Source organism: Giraffa tippelskirchi, chromosome 4, assembly GCF_054371585.1.
Source record: "Giraffa tippelskirchi isolate mGirTip1 chromosome 4, T2T-mGirTip1v1.2.pri, whole genome shotgun sequence".
Taxonomy (NCBI): domain Eukaryota; kingdom Metazoa; phylum Chordata; class Mammalia; order Artiodactyla; family Giraffidae; genus Giraffa; species Giraffa tippelskirchi.
Window position 1 is genome coordinate 206,580,887 of NC_137278.1, and position 18,009 is coordinate 206,598,895.

The 18,009-nt window shown below is 52.6% G+C and overlaps 1 protein-coding gene and 1 non-coding gene across 12 annotated transcripts in view; both read right to left on the reverse strand.

Moving 5' to 3' along the window:
- The window catches only part of TTLL1 (TTL family tubulin polyglutamylase complex subunit L1), a 35,499-nt gene that overhangs the window by 14,127 nt on the left and 3,363 nt on the right, over window positions 1-18,009 (reverse strand). For 7 of the 11 annotated variants that reach the window (XR_014081600.1, XM_081587827.1, XM_081587824.1 and 4 more), the window contains exons 2-7: window positions 16,172-16,245; window positions 12,087-12,203; window positions 4,555-4,763; window positions 2,976-3,156; window positions 1,668-1,802; window positions 329-437 (exon numbers count right to left, since the gene is read on the reverse strand). Coding sequence is in view for 10 of the 11 variants with exons in the window: in XM_081587827.1 (XP_081443953.1) it covers window positions 329-437; window positions 1,668-1,802; window positions 2,976-3,156; window positions 4,555-4,763; window positions 12,087-12,199 (747 nt within the window). In the remaining variant the exon portion in view is untranslated. The remainder of the gene's footprint in view (window positions 1-328; window positions 438-1,667; window positions 1,803-2,975; window positions 3,157-4,554; window positions 4,764-12,086; window positions 12,204-16,171; window positions 16,246-18,009) is intronic. The other 4 variants (XM_081587829.1, XM_081587828.1, XM_081587830.1 and 1 more) reach the window with 1 other exon arrangement.
- Window positions 3,878-3,950, reverse strand: TRNAG-UCC (transfer RNA glycine (anticodon UCC)). Its single transcript has one exon. It is a non-coding gene; the product is annotated as a tRNA-Gly (tRNA).

Below are 18,009 nucleotides of genomic sequence, written 5' to 3' on the forward strand. Positions count from 1 at the left end.
CCCAACAGCCCCATAAGGTGATAATATTACCTCCTTTCACAGCTGGAGAGACTGGGGCTCTGACACTCAGTTAACTTGCCCCCAAGGTCACAGAACTAGAAAGACAGGGCTTGGACAAGGGATCTTCTTTCTCCAAGTGCCCCACCCCAACACAGGCTGGCACTCAGCTTGGGCAACCAAACTGGATACCTGGGGGTCCCCCTCATCAGTGCCAGGGCATCTTGAATCCAACTCTTTTACCTACCCACCCTGTCCTGCAAATAGAAAAACAAAGAAACCCACAAAAATCAGTCCATTTCCTTAAGTTCAGCTGAAGAGAAACACTTACCCCGTGTTTCTGAATGGCAACGTTGGTGAGGTGGACAAACATATTGTCCAGCTCACTGGTGCTCGGGGTGTATTTCACTGTGCAGAAGCGGCAAAATCCAAGTTTGTACCTAGGTGGGAATTCGGATTAACTCAATGCTCTGAGGACAAGCATAAACAAAACATCACACTTTTTTGTCTTAAAAGAGCTGCCAACATGGATGTACCTAGAGATGGTCATACTGAGTGAAGTAAGTCAGACAGAGAAGGAGAAATATCATATGACATCCCTTATATGTGGAATCTGAAAAGAAATGATACAAATGAACTTACTTACAAAATAGAAAGAGACTCACAGACTGGAGAGAACCAACTTATGATTGTTGGGGGTAGGGGGAAGGGATAGTTAGGGAGTTTCAGATGGACATGTACATGTTGCTATATTTAAAATGCATAACCAATAAGGACCTACTGTATGGCACAGGGGACTCTGCTCAAATGTTATGTGGCAGCCTGGATGGGAGGGGCGTTTGGGGGAGAATGGATACGTGTATATGTATGGCTAAGTCCCTTCACTGTTCACCTGAAACCATTACAGCATTATTAATCGGCTATACCCCAATACAAAATAAAAAGTTTACAATAAACAAACGTAAATAAAGACAAAAAAATTCTAAAAATAAGAGATGCTTTTTGTTTTGACCTTTTAGAAGAGTTGCTTTGTAAAATTGTTATGGTTCTTTGTATATAAGGCGTCTATTAAGATATAATTTATATGCCATAAAACTCATCCACTTAAAGTGTACAACTCAATGGTTTGGGGTATATTCGGAGTTGTGCAACAATCACCATTGCAACATCTGTGTCACTCCACAAGGAAACCTTGTGACCAATAGCAGTCACTTCCCAATCCCAGTGCTGGGCAAACACCAAGCTATTTTCTGTTCCTACACTTCTGCCTATTCTGGGCGTGTTGTAGAAACAAAATTGTACAACACGTGGCCTTCTGTGTCTGGTTTCTTTCTCCGAGTACGTTTGGAAGGTTAAAAGAGTTGTTTTCAAGATTCACATTAGTGTCAAAGCCACCATCTTACTCAACACGGACCATGTGCCAGGCACTGCACATGCAGGAAACTCGACCCATGACTACCCTACCAACCCTTGCAAGGGTCCTAAGGAGTAGGAGGTGTCATGTCAAATTGGTTTTTTTTTGGTCACACTTCGTGGCTTGCAGGATCTTAATCCCTGACCAGGGATCGAACCCAGGTCCCCTGCGGTGGAAGCACTGAGTCCTAACCAGGGGACCACCAGGGAATTCCCAAAGCATGTTTTAAGGATGGAAACAAACCCCCAGCTCTTACATGTAGCAGCGCAGCGGGCGGTATGTGGACACCAGAACGTACAGGCGCAGGTCAAACTTCCTGCCGCCGATTAGTAACGGGTTGTTGATGTACAGAGAGATCACGTAGGCTTCCTTGGTGGACTGAGTCACGAACCTGGGTGCGTCAGAGAAGGCTGAGCTTAGATGCAAACCATCAGAGGGCTTTAACAGAGAACAGACCTGAGGTTGCCGAGGGGGAGAGGGGATCAGGGAGGGATGGATGGGGAGTTTGGCATCAGCAGTGGCATTAATATTATATACAGAATGGATAAACAAGGTCCTACAGTAGTGCACAGAAACTATATTCAATATCTTGTGATAAACCATCACGGAAAAGAATATATGGATATAAGTATAACTGAATCACTTTGCTGAACAGCAGAAATTAACACAACATTATAAATCAGCCTTACCTCAATAAAATAAATTTTAAAAGACCAGAGATCTTTAGTTGGCTAGTGACAAGCTTGCTGCCTCTCATCAAGAGAGAGGCTGGTTCGTAGGGAGAAAACGGGCTGGGGGGTGGGGGCAGTATCCATGGAGGAACCCCCGGGGGCTGGCATCAGGCGGTCAGACTTCAATGCAGGACACGAGGTGTTATCCCTGCCACTCCTGGAAAATCTTGACATCGCCCACCCCTAAAGGACAGCACCTATGGTCCAAGCATTCCTCAGCAGTGAAGAACCTTACAGAGGAAAGGAGCGAGCCTCAGACTAAATCTCCGGGGGTCCTCTGCTCCAAGGAGCTCCCAACAGAGGTAGGAGGCCTGGCCTGATCGTGCCCAGGTCTTCTCTTACCCTGGCCGCACACACTGCCCGATGCTTGGGTCCATCTCCAACTTGCCCCCATGAGGCTGGTGCCACTGTGTCCCCAGTTTACCCAGATGAAAAACCCGAGAGTCTATACAACAAAACTGACTCAGGCAGTGGGTGTCAGACAGGGGTGCAAGCCCAGGCACCCAGGGGTTAAGCACATGCTTAGCCACCTCAGAAGCACCAGGACTGGACGGGTCTCCCTCAACTTTCAGAACAAAGAGCAGCTGGCAAGGCTCCCGGCTCCTGTGGCCATACCCTGGTTTACACACCTCTCTCCAGGTGAGATTCTATGCCTGGTGATGCTACTGTGGCCACAGTCTTGCCCTGCTGCCAGGTGTACACCTGCACAATTGCTGCACACCCGGGAAAGCAAGCAAGCCCCCTGACTCTCCGCCCAGCCCACCAGCCTGTGGCCAGAAGCCCAATGATGTGAGACAGCTGCTGCAAAGCGCATGGGACGCCCGTCCACTTACGAAGATGTCTTGCTGTCCCGGGACCACTTCTTGATCTGTGAGAGCTTATTGATCAGGAAAATGCCCTTTCCCTGGGCTTTGCCACAGGGTTTCATAATCCAGGTACTCGAGGGGCTTTTCCGGAACTCCTCCACGAACAGGTTGTAGTCGGCGGGCAGCATGTAGGTGACAGGGACAAAGTCTGGGGGTACGGGAGAGAGGACAGAGGTGAGTCAGCCCAACAGGGGCCACGGAGAGAAAAACACCGCCACTGCCTTTCCAGGGCCTGTGTCGTTACCTTGCACCTCCTGCCCAGCATCTGATGGAGCAAGGACTTCTGCTGTTCAATCCACGTGAGACAGGTACATCTCGTTTTATTGTGCTTCACAGATAATGGTTCTTTTTTTCACAAAATGAAGGCTTGTGGCAACCCGGCATGGAGCAAGTCTGTTGGCACCATTTTTCCAACAGCATTGGCTCACTTTGTGTGTCTGTGTCACATCTTGGTAATTCTCACAGTATTTCCAACTTTTTCATTATTATGTTTGCTATTATGTTTGGTGAACTGTGATAAGTAATCTTGATGTTACTGGGTTGGCTGAGACTTATGGAAAAACCCAAGGGAACTTTCTGGCCAAGCCAATACTACTGCAAAAAAAATGACAACTCACTGAAGGCTCAGATGATGGTTAGCATTTCTAAGTAATAAAGTATCTTTAAATGAAGGTATGTGCATTTTTTTTAAGACACAATGCTATTGCACACTTGACAGACTACAGTTTAGTGTAATGATAACTTTTACATGCAGTGGGAAACCAAAAATATTCATGTGACTTGCTTTATAGCAATGTTCGCTTCATTTGTTTTTTATAATTTTCTTTTTATTTATTTTTGGTGGCACCGCACAGCTTGTGGGATTTTAGTTCCCTGACCAGGGATTGAACCTCGGCCCTTGGCAGTGGAAGCGCCGAGTCCTAACCACTGGACCACCAGGGAATTCCCATTGTGGTATCTGCTTTATTGAGGTGTTCTGGAACCGAACCCACCGTCTCTCCGAGGTCTGCCTGTAATGAGTTCTCTTTCGGCTGCATGCTGGTTACTTTGTAAATCTGTATCACTTAATCCCTACAGCAACCTCTGAGCTAGGCATTGTTATTATTCCCACTTATCAGATAAGGACACTGAGGTCCAGAGAATTCACCTATCATTTTCCCCAAGTGTGCAAAGGGATTCTGAAACTTTCCGACAGACCAGCTTTTCTTGCAGGATGCTGCGTGGACACAGGGCTCTCTCCAGGCATTCCCAGACACAGGATTTACCCCTCCCGGCAGTCTGCAGCCCACGGAGTGGCCCCTGCCCTCCTGAACACATTCCCAAGGCACTGACACAAACTCAAGATTACAAAGCTGAAGCCCTCCCGGCCCCCCTGCCCTTCTCCTCCATATTCTGTAAACACTTGGAAAGAAAGAGGTGCCCACAACTCACGTAAACACATTCATCCCTCAAAGCCAACAGCTGCCATCCCCGTGCCATGTGCTGATGGGAAAAAAATGCCATGGCTATTTATTTAAAAGGTGAGGCCAGCAGAAAGGACACGAACCCAGGTAGAGGTACTTCCCGCTCTCGTCCTTCTCCGCCAGCGGGCTCCCTTCCTTCTCCAGCTCCTTCCTGTATCTCTTGATGTTCTTCACCATCAGGTCCTTCCGCGTCAGCTCATAGTGGTTTGGGAAATGGTTGACTATTTGATCATCCGAGAGCCGGTAGCCAGTTTCGACACTAAAGACGTTGCGGATGGTCTGCACGCTCATCCTGAAAGAGAAGGGAAGAAGGGACGTGTGGGACGAAAGCTCAGGGTGTGTTCACGTGGAAGGAGGACTCATTAAGGCCCAGGAACCCCCGACCAGGAAGCATGTTCCTCAGAGCTTACCTGTCCCCACCCCACACCTGAGCCCGGAGGGGTCCAGCCCATAGCGGCAGGATGCGTGTCTGTGACTGTATCTGAACGGTCTAGGGTGGGGGCTCTTCTGACTCTGTGCCCTGACCGGCTGCACTCTCTGGCACAGAGTAGATGCTCAATAAATGTTTCTCGGCTAATGGTAACATTGATTATTGATATCGTACTAACGAAAGACAGACCCTTTCTGACTATGAAGTCAAGAAATTCACTGACTCAATATCTGCACCCCAAGTCAGGAAGGACAGGGACCCCTTAAAACCAAAGCCCCAGGGACTTCCCTAGCGGTTGTCAGAGAAGTCAAAATGGAAGTAGTCTTGTTCAGGCTTCAGAAGCCGGAGAGCAGGCCTCTGACCGACTCCTCACCCTGCCTGGGCTACACGCCTGCCTGCAAGCACACCAACTGCTACCAGCAAGTCAAGTGGCACTTTGGATAAGAAAGGGAGTAGACCCTGGATCTTCTCTTGAGCCCCTGGAGTCCTGGCCAGCCCTCTGGGGTCAGGAAAATCCTGTGTCTCACGAGGTTTGAGACCAACAGGATCGTGAAAGTTTAAGTAAAACCAGAGCTGCATTTCTGCAGTTTACACAAACCGTTGATAATATCGGCCTCCCAAACTGCAGTGTGAAGTCTCACCCGTGGGGTGGGCACACCATCTGGGACCTTTTCCCAACTGAGGCTCCGGATGCCGAGGGACGTGCCACTGCTGGTCAAGCCTGGGTGTTGGCTGGCCTCGTCTGGTGGCGTGTGTGCATTTACTCTCCTCTGCTGTTTGGGTCTTTCTTCTTTTAGTGACTGTATGTTGCCATTAAGTCAAGTATTCCTCTATTAAATATTGAAATTGTTTGTGTATAACCAGTGTTTCTTTTGTTAATGAATCCTTCGAACCTAAAACTGACCAGGGATTCCCCCCTGCATTGGGAGCGTGGGGTCTTAGCCACTGGACCCCCAAGAACTCCTTTTTATGTTATATGATGTCCTATTTTACACTGTTACCACAACGAGAAAAAAAAAAAAAACAAGCAGTAATTCCTGAATACCATCAAATGTTACTCAGGGTTCAAATCTCCCCAGCAGTCTGATAAATACTTTTCACAGCTTTTGCAAATAAGAAGACATTAGTTGCTCTCTCTCACATGTCTTTAAATCTATACATTCTCCTCCACCTTCCTTAATTTTTTTTCTAGGCAGTTGATTTGTGGAAGACACTGGGTGCCTGTTCTGCGGGGGTTCTCACAGCTTCCTCGTTTACCATGCTCCCCGGAGCCCTGCACTTCCTATAAATTGGGGGTCAGGCCTAGAGGACCGATGAGCTGCAGGCGGATGGGGAGCAGAGCCGTGTCCTGGGCAGTGCGTGCTCCCACTGGCCGGCACATCCAGCCTGGAGCCTTCCCCTCAGGATGTCGGTGACTAATCAGCAGCTCCACCCAAAAGAAATACAATGTGGCCCACACAGCTGAGTCATATGGTGAATTTTCTAGTGGGCACATTAAAACAAAAGTTAAAGAGGCAAGAATAATTTTAATCTGACTCATTGGAAAAGACCCTGATGCTGGGAAAGTTTGAGGGCAGGAGGAGAAAAAGGGGGCGATAGACAATGAGATGGTTGGACGGCATCACCGACTCAATGGACACGAGCTGGAGCAAGCTCTGGGAGACCGTGAAGAACAGGGAAGCCTGGCGTGCTGCAGTCCGTAGGGGTGCAAAGAGTCGGACACAGCTCAGCGACTGAACAACAAACAACGGTCCAACATCTTATCATCTCAACATATAATCAACATAGAAATTAGTGGTGAGGGATTTTAAATTCGTTTCTCCGTGCTAGAACCAGGAGCGTACACCACATGCGGGCACATACATCTTTGTTTGCATCAGCCACACGCAAGTGCCCTGTCGCCCAGGGGTCAGCGGCTTCCGTCCTGCACAGACGCAGATCCTTATTTCATGAGGGGTTACAAAATGGTGAAAATTCTTTTTCTTTCCTCCTTCATTTATTGGCAGGAATGTTTCTATGAGGAGAAATTTTCCTTCATGGACAATTCAGACAACCCGTGAAGGGTTTCTCCAGGGAAGACTGAGTGACTTTTTCCCTGCATCAGTTTTCCAAATGCTGAGCTGGCTCCCCTCCCCCGCCCCCTCCAGGACGTGTGATGAGCTGTGTTCTGGGCCCCTATCGCTGCAGAACAAACGACCCAACGTTCGCTACCTAAGATAACCACCGTGGTATGCTATCTCTAGGTTCTGTGCGGTCAAGAATTTGGGCAGGATGCGGCTGAGCGCTCTGCCCCACGTGGTACTGAGGCCACTCAGGGGGATTCAGCCAGCTGGTCTGGGGGCCTCAGCAGGCGTTGTCCACAGCTGGCACCTTGTGTGTGTGTGGGGTTCTCCCACACGACAGTCCTGGGACGGGCAGGCATCTCATGTGGCAGCTCGTGGCTCCAGCTGGGGCTTCCCACACAGGAAGTAGAAGGTGCTGGTTTCTTAAGGGCCCCAACACAGAACACACGGACCATGTCCCACTGGTCAAAGCAGTCCCAGAGCCCACCCAAGGTCAGGAGACGGGGACAGGACCCTTCTCCCACCTCCAGAGGGAAGTAGTATCAGAAACATGGCTATTTGTAGACGGGGAGAGGCGACACAGCACATCTTGTGAGATGTCAGTTCCCCAGCCAGGGCCTGAACCTGGGCCACGGTAGTGAAAAACGCCGAGCCCTAACCAGTAGGCCACCAGGGAGCTCCCCACTGTGGCCATTTTAAATGTGCCACAAATTATGTGGGTGGTAAGGAATCTGCCTGCTATTGCAGGAGATGCAAGAGACACAGGTTTGATCCCTGGGTCGGGAAGATCCCCTGGAGAAGGAAATGGCAACCCACTCCAGTATTCTTGCCTGGAGAATCCCATGGACAGAGGAGCCTGAAGGGCTGCAGTCCATGGGGTCACAAAGAGTCGGATACGACTGAGCAGCAGGCACGGTGTTTGGTTTCAGTTCTTTTGGGGGGCATGTTTATGAACTCACAGATTCAAACATGCATCATGAATTTCAATCTGTTTCACTTATCCTTACTGAAGCTCTAGTTCTTATTTTGGGCAGAAGGAACTCTCTAAGTTGCCTTCTGAGTCTTAATAACATGTAGTAGTCCTTGACCGTGTCTTTGCCTTCCCATAAGATAAGCTATTCCGAGCTCACCTTGTATAAGTCTTCCTGAGGCCTGGCGACAGACACTTCTGCAAGGAGCAAGGCAAACGCCCACCTACTATGTAGCCTGACGGTTAAAGGGACCCAGTTCTCTACCCTTCTTGTTCCATATCCTGTGTCACTTTGTAGCAAGTCCCTTCAGGAGGTAAAATATCTTTCCCCTTGAATTTGGGCCGACCCAATGCAGTTCTTTGGGCTTCCCTGATAGCTCAGTTGGTAAAGAATCCGCCTGCAATGCAGGAGACCCCAGTTTGATTCCTGGGTCAGGAAGATCCGCTGGAGAAGGGATAGGCTACCCACTCCAGTGTTCTTGGGCTTCCTTTGTGGCTCAGTTGGTAAAGAGTCTGCTTGCAATGTGGGAGACCCGGGTTTGACCCCTGGGTTGGGAAGATCCCCTGGAGAAGGGAAAGGCTACCCACTTCAGTATCCTGGCCTAGAGAATTCCATGGACTGTATAGCCCGTGGGGTCACAAAGAGTCGGACACCTGAGTGACTTTCACTTCACTTCAATGCAGTTCTTTGGCCAAAAAGAATGGCAGAAGCGACAGCGTGCCACTTCTGAGACTGGCCCTTAATGGCCTTGAGAGCTGCCACCTCCCTCTTGGGCCCCCGACACCCCACAAGCCCAGGCCAGCTGGCTGGAGGGACGTGAGAGCTTTGTGGAGAGGAGCCCCTGTGGTCCTGGCCAAGGGCATTCTAGACCAGCCAGGTCCTGGATGACCCACCAGGTGACAGCCGACGCTGCGTGAGCTCAGGCACGGTCAGTGAAGCAGGCCAGGCCAAGAGAACCACTCCACCAAACCCACAAACTCACGTGCAACAAAAAGTGGTTGTTTCAAGCCCTTAAGTTTTGTTTTTTAATATTTATTTATTTGGCTGCGCTGGGTCTTAGTTGTGACATGCGTGATCTTCCAACATTCGTTGCAGCATTTGGGATAGTTAGTTGAGGCATGTGGGATCTAGTTCCCTGACCAGGGATCGAACCTGGGCCCCTTGCGCTGGGAGTGCAGAGTCTCAGCCACTGGACCACCAGGGGAGTACCCAGACCCCTAGGTTTTGTGGTGCTTGTTACTCGCTGTCACTCTGGCAATGGATAACCGATACACTCCCTCCAGCACAGTCACTATTTACCTGTTTCACACTCCTTCTACTTCCTGCCCACGTGTAAGGTGTTTTTGCACAGCTGTTGTCAGGATACAAATACAATTTCATAATATGTTTTGCTTCACATTTATTGTTGTTCAATTTCCCAAACTGCTTTGCAACCATCACAATTATTTTAATGGCTGCACCTTAATCTGCCTGGTTACTGTATTCACCTTTCCCCAACCGGTTAATATTTAGCTGTTTTCAGTAATTTTCCCTAACCGATTTTTAAGACCTGACCGGGACACTTAGTGCTTAAAGATCTTAGTGCTCAAGATCTCCAAATATCCACCTCCTATCAAACTGTCTAGCCCTTTCCTTCTCTCACTCTTTGGTTCAGGAGAGCTGCACCCTGCTCGGTGTTACGCAGTCCTCAGTCTGGATGGGAGGAGAGTCTGGGGGAGAACAGATACATGTATATGTACCGCTGAGTCCCTTCCCTGTTCACCTGAAACTATCGCAACATTGTTAATGGGCTCTGCTCCCATAGAAAATAAAAAGTTTAAAAACAAATAAAAGCGATCCAAAACCCTTCTTGGCATGAAGAAGGCAGCACCGGACTCCCCCTCACTCCCCAGCCCGGCATGAGAAGTTCTGCTGGGTCCACGGCACCAGACACAAGACAGCAAGTACTAAACGCTGTCGTGCTCAGCCTTCCTTTCAGAGCTCCCGTGAGACAGGGTTATGGATAAACGATGTCACTTTATCTTTGAGAGGTAAACCATATGCAGATGCTGACCCACCTCACAAATGCCCTCCCCGCCTGCCGGCCCCGCTCCTGACGGGAGAAATCAGGTTTAAAGAGCAGGTGACTCCAGTGCTGTCGGGAGCACAGCCCATGTCATCCCTCCGTCCACCGCCGGAGCTGGGGGCTGGGGGCCGCCCGCTGTGCCCGGGGAGGCTGCGAGAAGCCAGGCCAGGTCCTCACTTTTCAGGGCTTCACAGGGACAACGACGGAGGGGACAGGTGGGGAAATCACAGACTCGGCATTTGTTGCCATCTGAACGGGGCAGCCCGGGAGGGCACATGTGCTGGCGCGTGAGGGACGGAGACAGCACGTGCCAGTGGGGCTCCCACCCCGCGCCGCACCACCTCACGCTCCGTGCTCCCTGAAACCTCAAACAACCGAACCTGGGAAGACAGGTCAAGGCTCTGGACATCTAACCCCCGGGTGCGCTATCTCTGGAGGGTGGGCTGAGGAGGGGCAGAAAGCATGGTGTGTACAGAAGCGTAAAAGAAAGACAGTGTTCTCGGTGGGTCAGTGGGGAAGACGTGCAGCCTCCTGCACTAGCTGGGGGGAGGGGAAGGGAAGGGGCTGGAGAGAGGCCGAGGACCATCTCTCAGGGCTGTGGCAGAAGAGCGAGCCTTGGGTGGCAGCAGGGGAGAGTCAGGGTGGAAAGGCCCCTGCAGACCCTGACGTGCTCCCCCCCGCTCCCCCAAAGCCTCACTCCCACGCTCTGCACCCAGGAGCTGCTGAGGGTCGGGGAAGCCTTCTGGTGAGTAACCCGCCAGGGGTGTGGAGGCTGCCCTGAGGGAGGGAGCAGCCCAGGCCTGGACCAAGCAGGACAGGGGAGCTCACCCTGAGGAAGTGAGAGGCAAGGAGAGGAGTCCAGGAAGATTCCAGGGCTCCCGGCTGGGCCGGGTACCACCCGGGACTCGGTGCTAAAACACCACCTTTCTAGCCTAACTGGCCTTTCTGGGGTTTCTCAGTCAGTCTGGCCAGCACCCTGCTGGCCTAATGATGGAGTGAAAGGAAGCGGGGAGTCCTCCCACAGTCCTCCCCATCCCCCATGCCACCCCACAGTCCTCCCCACAGTCCTCCCCACTCCCCACACCACCCCACAGTCCTCCCCACCCCCACAGTCCTCCCTGAAGTCCTCCCCACCCCTACAGTCCTCTCACAGTCCTCCCCACCCCCACAGTCCTCCCTACCCCCACAGTCACCCCCACAGTCCTCCCTACCCCCACAGTCTTCCCCGCAGTCCTCCCCACTCCCCACACCACCCCACAGTCCTCCCCACCCCCACAGTCCTCCCTACCCCTACAGTCCTCACAGTCCTCCCCACCCCCACAGTCCTCCCTACCCCCACAGTCACCCCCACAGTCCTCCCTACCCCCACAATCTTCCCCGCAGTCCTCCCCACTCCCCACACCACCCCACAGTCCTCCCCACCCTCACAGCCCTCCCCACCCCCAAGCCACCCCACAGTCCTCCCCACCTCCACAGTCCTCCCCGCAGTCCTCCTGACCCCCACAGTCCTCCCCACCCCCGCAGTCCTCCCCACCCCCACAGTCCTCCCCGCAGTCCTCCCCACCCCCACGCCACCCCACAGTCCTCCCCACCCCCACGCCACCCCACAGTCCTCCCCACCCCCACAGTCCTCCCTGCAGTCCTCCCCACCCCCCACGCCACCCCACAGTCCTCCCCACCCCCGCAGTCCTCCCACAGTCCTCCCCACAGTCCTCCCCACCCCCCACGCCACCCCACAGGATGCTAACTTCCCCGAGAGAACTCCAAGGTCCAGGCAACAAGGCACCACTGTGGGCAGCACCGGCCCCGGGGAGGGGGCTCCTGTTTCTCACCCAGATGCACACCGTCAACCACACTCGCCGGGCTGAGACGCCCCCTGGGCCTCTGACAACCATGTCACTCGAGAAGGTGCACCACCCTAGGGGTGCCTGCGCGTGTGCACAGAGGGGCCTAGGACCAGAGAGCATGCAGTAGAGGCCGCCCCGGTGCAGGGAGGCCTTTACAGGACAATCTGTCCCCCAGGACACGCCGCCATCACACTTGTAAACGCGCTGGACGACAACAGCATCCCGGCTTCTATACTCACCAGTAGAAATTCCAATCCTCGTTTTCCGTCACTTGGACCCATCCTCTCTTCTCAAAGTTATTTATCAGCACCGACTTCTCGATGTCAGTGACCCACTTCACTTTTCCTGCCATAATCCTGGAAGACAGTGCCTCATGAGAGCCACGAACGTCGACGCCTCACCTCCGCTTGCCCAAAGGAGTCCTCTGCGCGCGGTGAACAGACGGCCCCGCCACGAGCTCCACCTCCCCCACAGAGGTTCTCAGCCGGGCCGAGGTCCCCCCAACACGCCCCTGGGGGACCCTGCCACATCTGAAAGGCATCTCGCTCATCAGGACCGGGGTTCAGGGGAGGCTCTGAGAGCTCGTGAGCAGAGACCAGAGATGCTGCTTGACACCCCCCAACATACATGATGCCCACCCCCCCACACACACAACAAACTGTCCAGTCCCAAATGCCAGCTGTGTGCTGAGCCTGAAAGTCTGGTCAAGCGGGAAATAAAGGCTACACATGTTGAACGGCAGCTGTGACAGGCACCACGAGGGGATGCGCCTGGGCTGTGGAAGCTGGGTTGGTGGGTGGGAGGGTATCCTGGGCAGGGGACCCCGGAGCTGGCTCTGATGGGCAGAGATGGGAGTACCTGCTCTAATCTGGGCACCCCCCAACCCCTCAAGTCCTGCCTATTCTTTCCCTGCTGCCTCCCTGCCCTACACCAGTGCACCCCTCCCGGTGGGTGATCTCAGCGTCTGTCTGACCACATCGCTCCTGTTTAATAACCAACGTGACTCCCACTGCACCGAAAATGTGCAGTGCCCTGTTCCTCTCCTGCTTTTCCAGGTGTGTCTGGCGCCACCATCTTGCTCACCCACTGTTCTGGCCACATCGACTCCTGTCTACCTCAGAGCCTTGGCACGTGCTCTGCCCACAGCACTCCGGCCTCCTTTCTGCCCAGTTAAGCTACTGCCTGCTCGTCTGCAGGCATAAGTAGAGTGTCACTTCCCACAGAGCCTCTCTGACTCTCCAGACCAGCTGCCCGGCCCCTCAGCACCTGCAGTTCTGTCCCCGCTCAGGGGGCAGGAGTTGCCTCTTTTCCACCCCTGCTTAATGCCCAGGGCCTGACACGTGCCTGGCACGTGGCAGACGATCACATCAGGGAGAACGAGTGTCCGTGGTCCCCGGCCTGTCGGTGCCACCGTGGGACTCTGAGCAAGTTACGGGACCTTTCTGCACCTAGTCCCTCCCCTGAATTTGCGGTTTTCAAGCTGCTCAAGCAGCCCAGGGTTCCACGCTCCCCCCAGCTCCCACCAGACCAAGGCTGCCTTGTTACACTCCTGAGGACGGGAGGGGAAGGGTTTTCAGGAAGAAGGGCTTCTGGGGAAACCCGGGCTCGAAGCCTTGAGGCCCTATGAACATCGAGGGCCTTTTATGAAGGAGGCACGTCCCCCTTGTCATGGCTTCACATTTGGAGCAAGGTTACCAGGCAGAAAAAAAGCATGGGATGTGGAGGTGGGGACTCAGGTATGTGCTGCTTGGGAGAGGAAAAGAGAAGGCAGTCTCTGAGAGAATCCGCCAGGTGGAGCTCGGGGTGCTTCTACACAGGGCAGCCCACACCCTCCTTGGGGTGCCCAGCAAGGCAGGGCTGCAGGCAAGCGCAGGCTGTGGAGCTCAGCTCTGCCACTCACTCGCTGTGTGACGCTGGGCAAGTTTCTTGACCTCTCTGAACTTGTTTCCTCATCTGCGAAATGGAGATGAGAACAGTATTGACCCACCTCGTAGGTGAAAGTTAGGAAGTAAATGAGTGAAGACGTGTAAAGCACCGAGAAGGGCTTCTGGCATGAATCACAGTCATCATCCCTGTTTACGGATGAGGAAGCCACGGCTCTTAAGAGCCCGTGTAAGAAAGGACCCAAGGGCGTGATGGTGGCTTGCGTGAAGCTCAGGGTGACCCTACTCCCACTCCGCTGCTTCTTCCAGAGCCCATCACCCCTTCCCTCTGTGAGCGCGGCTGCCTCAAGACGATGCCAACACCCACAAGGTCAAAGTGAGGGGTAAATGGAACTGCTCTCTGCTAACGCTAAGTGTCACGTAACTGCCGCGTGAGGCTGCTAACCAACCATCAGTCACAGTCCATGTGAAGGTCAGCAGCCGCTGCCTCGAGGTGATTCCAGAAACTCCGTGAGCCCCCAACCTGCTAGCAGCTCAGTCCACACCTGAGCAAACCCCACCCACCCGGCCCCCCTCGTGGTGTCGAGGCCGACTGGGGGGCGGTGCTTTCCTAGTACAGGCAATTTTCAGGCATTGTGGTTTCTTTTTTACAAATAGAAGGTGTGTGGCAACCCTGCATGGGGCAAGTCTATGGGCACCATTTTTCCAACAGCACCTGTTCACTTCCTATCTCTGCATCAGTTTTCTTATCTTATTTCAAACGTCTTCATAACTACCTTTTATTTACTTATCTTGATCGTACCATGAAGCATGTGGCATCTTAGCTCCCTGACCAGGGATTGAACCTGAACCCCCAGCACTGGAAGTGCAGAGTCCTAATCGCTGGACTGCCAAGGAAGTCCCTCATTATTATCTGTTTGCTACAGTGATCTGTGATCTTTGGTGTTACTACCATGACTCCCTGAAGGCTCAGGTGATGGTTAACATTTTTTAGCAATAAAGTGAAAGTTGCTCATCGTGTCCGACTCTTTGTGACCCCATGGACTATACAGTCCATGGAATGCTCCAGGCCAGAATACTGGAGTGGGTAGCAGTTCCCTTCTCCAGGGGATCTTCCCAACCCAGGGATTGAACCCAGGTCTCCCACACTGCAGGTGGATTCTTTACCAACTGAGCCACCACAGAACCCCAAGAATACTGGAGTGGGTAGCCTATCCCTTCTCCAGCAGCCAAGGAATCAAACTGGGGTCTCCTGCATTGCAGGCAGATTCTTTACCAGCTGAGCTACCAGGGAAGCCTTTTAGCAATAAAGTATTTTTTAATTAGGGCTTCCCTGGTGGCTCAGTGGTAAAGAATCTGCCTGCAATGCAGGAGACCCGAGTTCAACCCCTGGGTTGGGAAGATCCTCTGGAGGAGGGCATGGCAACCCACTCCAGCATTCTTGCCTAGAGAATCCCATGGACAGAGGAACCTGGCAGGCTGCAGTCCATATGGTCGCAAAGAGTTGGACGACTAAGCAGCAGCAGCAGCATTTTTTAATTAAGGCCATGTGTATTGTTTTAGACAAGTAGCTAATGCCCAGTACAGTCTGTAGTATGGTATAAAGTTAACTTTTATATTCCAGGGAAACCAAAACATTCATGTGACTTGCTTTCTTGCAATATTCACTTTGCTGGGGTGGTCTGGGCCGGAATCTGCAGTATCTCCGAGGCCCCCCTGTATAGCCAAGGCCAGCCTGTAATCTGATTTCACCCTGAACAGCCCAGCATCCTTGAGGGATCCTGCTCCGACTCTGCCCCCTAGAGTCCAACTGCAGACACAGGATTTGGGTGAGAGCCAACCCCGCAGCCAGGCAGCGCCCACACCACACCCCACGCCTTGCACTTCAAACATCAGCCTTCCTGGGTGACCTCACCCCCGTCACGGACGTCCACCTGGAGATGATGCAGAGGTAAGAGCAGAAACGTAACACGGTAACATGGGCAGTGCTTTATATCCACACTGTGCTCCAGTCACAAAACAGGCAGAAGATGCTTCCAGGGGCACGACCCCAAACCCAGGAAGCTGGATGGAGCAAAGACTCCCATCCTCACTCGAGTACTGCACTGTACTGTTAGTTGCTCTGTCGTGTCCGACTCTTTGCGACCCCACGGACCGTAGCCCGCCAGGTTCCTCTGTCCATGGGGATTCTCCAGGCAAGAATACTGGAGTGGGTTGCCATTCCCTTCTCCAGGGGCTCTTCCCCACCTAGGGATGGAACCCAGGTCTCCCGCATTGCAGGCAGATTCTTCACCATCTGAGCTACAGGGAAGCCTCATCCTCACTTTACCGAGCAGGAAGTGGAGCCCCCAAGGAGGGACGGTTTCCTCCTGGCCCCCTGCCCCTTCCACCGGCCACGTGGACAGGCGGTCACCAAGGGAAACATCTCATGCCTGACCTACCATAGGTATTTATGGAGCCAACAGGAACATCCAATTTCTCTTCAGTTTGCCTGACTCTTGCCTCGGGTTCTTACCTAAAATAAAATGAATACACAAATGATTGGCACAAAAACAGACACAAGGATCAATGGAATAGAACAGAGAGCCCGGAAATAAACCCACACAACCTACAGTCAATTAATCTTTGACAAAGGAGGCAAGAATGTACGAGAGTGAAAAGACAGTCTTTTCAGCAAGCGGTGCTGGGAAAGCTGGCCAGTTATATGTAAACCAACAGAGTTAGAACACACTCTCACACCACGCACAAAAATAAACTCAAAACGCCTTAAAGACTTAAATGCAAGACACGACACCATAAAACCCCTAGAAGAGAACCCAGGCAAAACATCCTGACGGAAACGGGACCAGTGTTTTCTTAGGTCAGTCTCCCAGCGGAGATAGAAATAAAAGCAAGAATAAACAGATGGGACCTAATCAACTTATAAACTTTTGTACAGCAGAGGAAATCATAAACAAAATGAAAAGACAACCTCCTGGCTGGGAGAAAATAATTGCAAATCATGTGACTGACAAGGGCTTAATTTCCAGCCAAATAAATAAGTGTTCTCAAAACAAAAAAACACGAGGTCATTCAGGTCAGCCTTAATCCAACGACAGATACTTTTACGAGATGGAAAGCTGGACACAGACACACATGGGCAGAGAACACCCTGTGAAGACAAGGGGACAGACAGGTACGGAGGGAACACGGCCGTGGGAAGATGGAGGCAGAGATTAGAGTTATGCCGCCACGATGCCTGGGGCTCCCAGAAACTGGACGCTGCGAGGACCCCGTCCCCTGGAATCTTTCAAGAGAGCACACCTCTGCCACCACCACCCTCCCACCCCCGATTCCAGGCTCCTGCCTCTCGGAGCCGCCCAGTTTGTGGCACTTTGACACTGCAGTCCTAGGAAACCAACACAAGACATGACCATCCTGAACACTAGGGAAAAAAGCAGAAGAAATTCACACCCACAAGGAGCTGCATATATGCAAATTTTGGAAACAGTGCATGGTAAAAAGTGCTGAGCAGAAAGACAGTCATTTATGGTTAAAAAAGGAAAGGAAAAAGTAAGGCCACCTCTCCTTTAAAAGAACCCCTTTTCAGAAATACACCAAATCGACGTGGAATCCACCACCGAGAGCTGATGCAAAGGCACCTCAAGAAGAGCAAGGAGGGACGGAGGCGCCCTCCACACCCGAGGCCCAGAGACCTGGTTCGCTCCCGCACAGAAACGTCTGAGCCACGGATCCTGGCAAGTCCTGGGGCCTCAGCCTCCCCAGTGAAATAAATGGAAAAAGAAAGTGACAGCCCTCGGAGGCACTGTGGGGATTACCGCAAGGTCAGGCGGGCGTGGCCCTGGCACACAGCAGGTTCTCTGAACAGTCAACTGGGCTGGAATCGAGTGCGTCAGGCGGAAAGAGCTTCCCGGTGAAGCTGCCCCTGATTCAGCCCTGCACACTCCCACCGCTGGGCTCCGGAGACCAGCCCGCCTCACGCAGGAAGTGATGACATGTCTCTGTCATCACTGAAACGACAGCCACCACTCATGAAGCACCAGGATGCGCTGGGCTCTGGGCTGGGCAGTCTGTGCAGATCCTTGTCTACTGGGCACACCGTTACAGCTCACCTGACGCTCAGAGGCAGGTACTGTCCCCATTTACAGCCAGAAGAGTGGGGCTCAAAGAGTAAGAGGGAATGCACGCGGCCTCCCTCCCACATGGGAGGTCAACCCTCAGTGTACACGCATCCCCCTTGTCAGACATCACTGACCTCCGGCAGGGCAGCAGGTGCGTC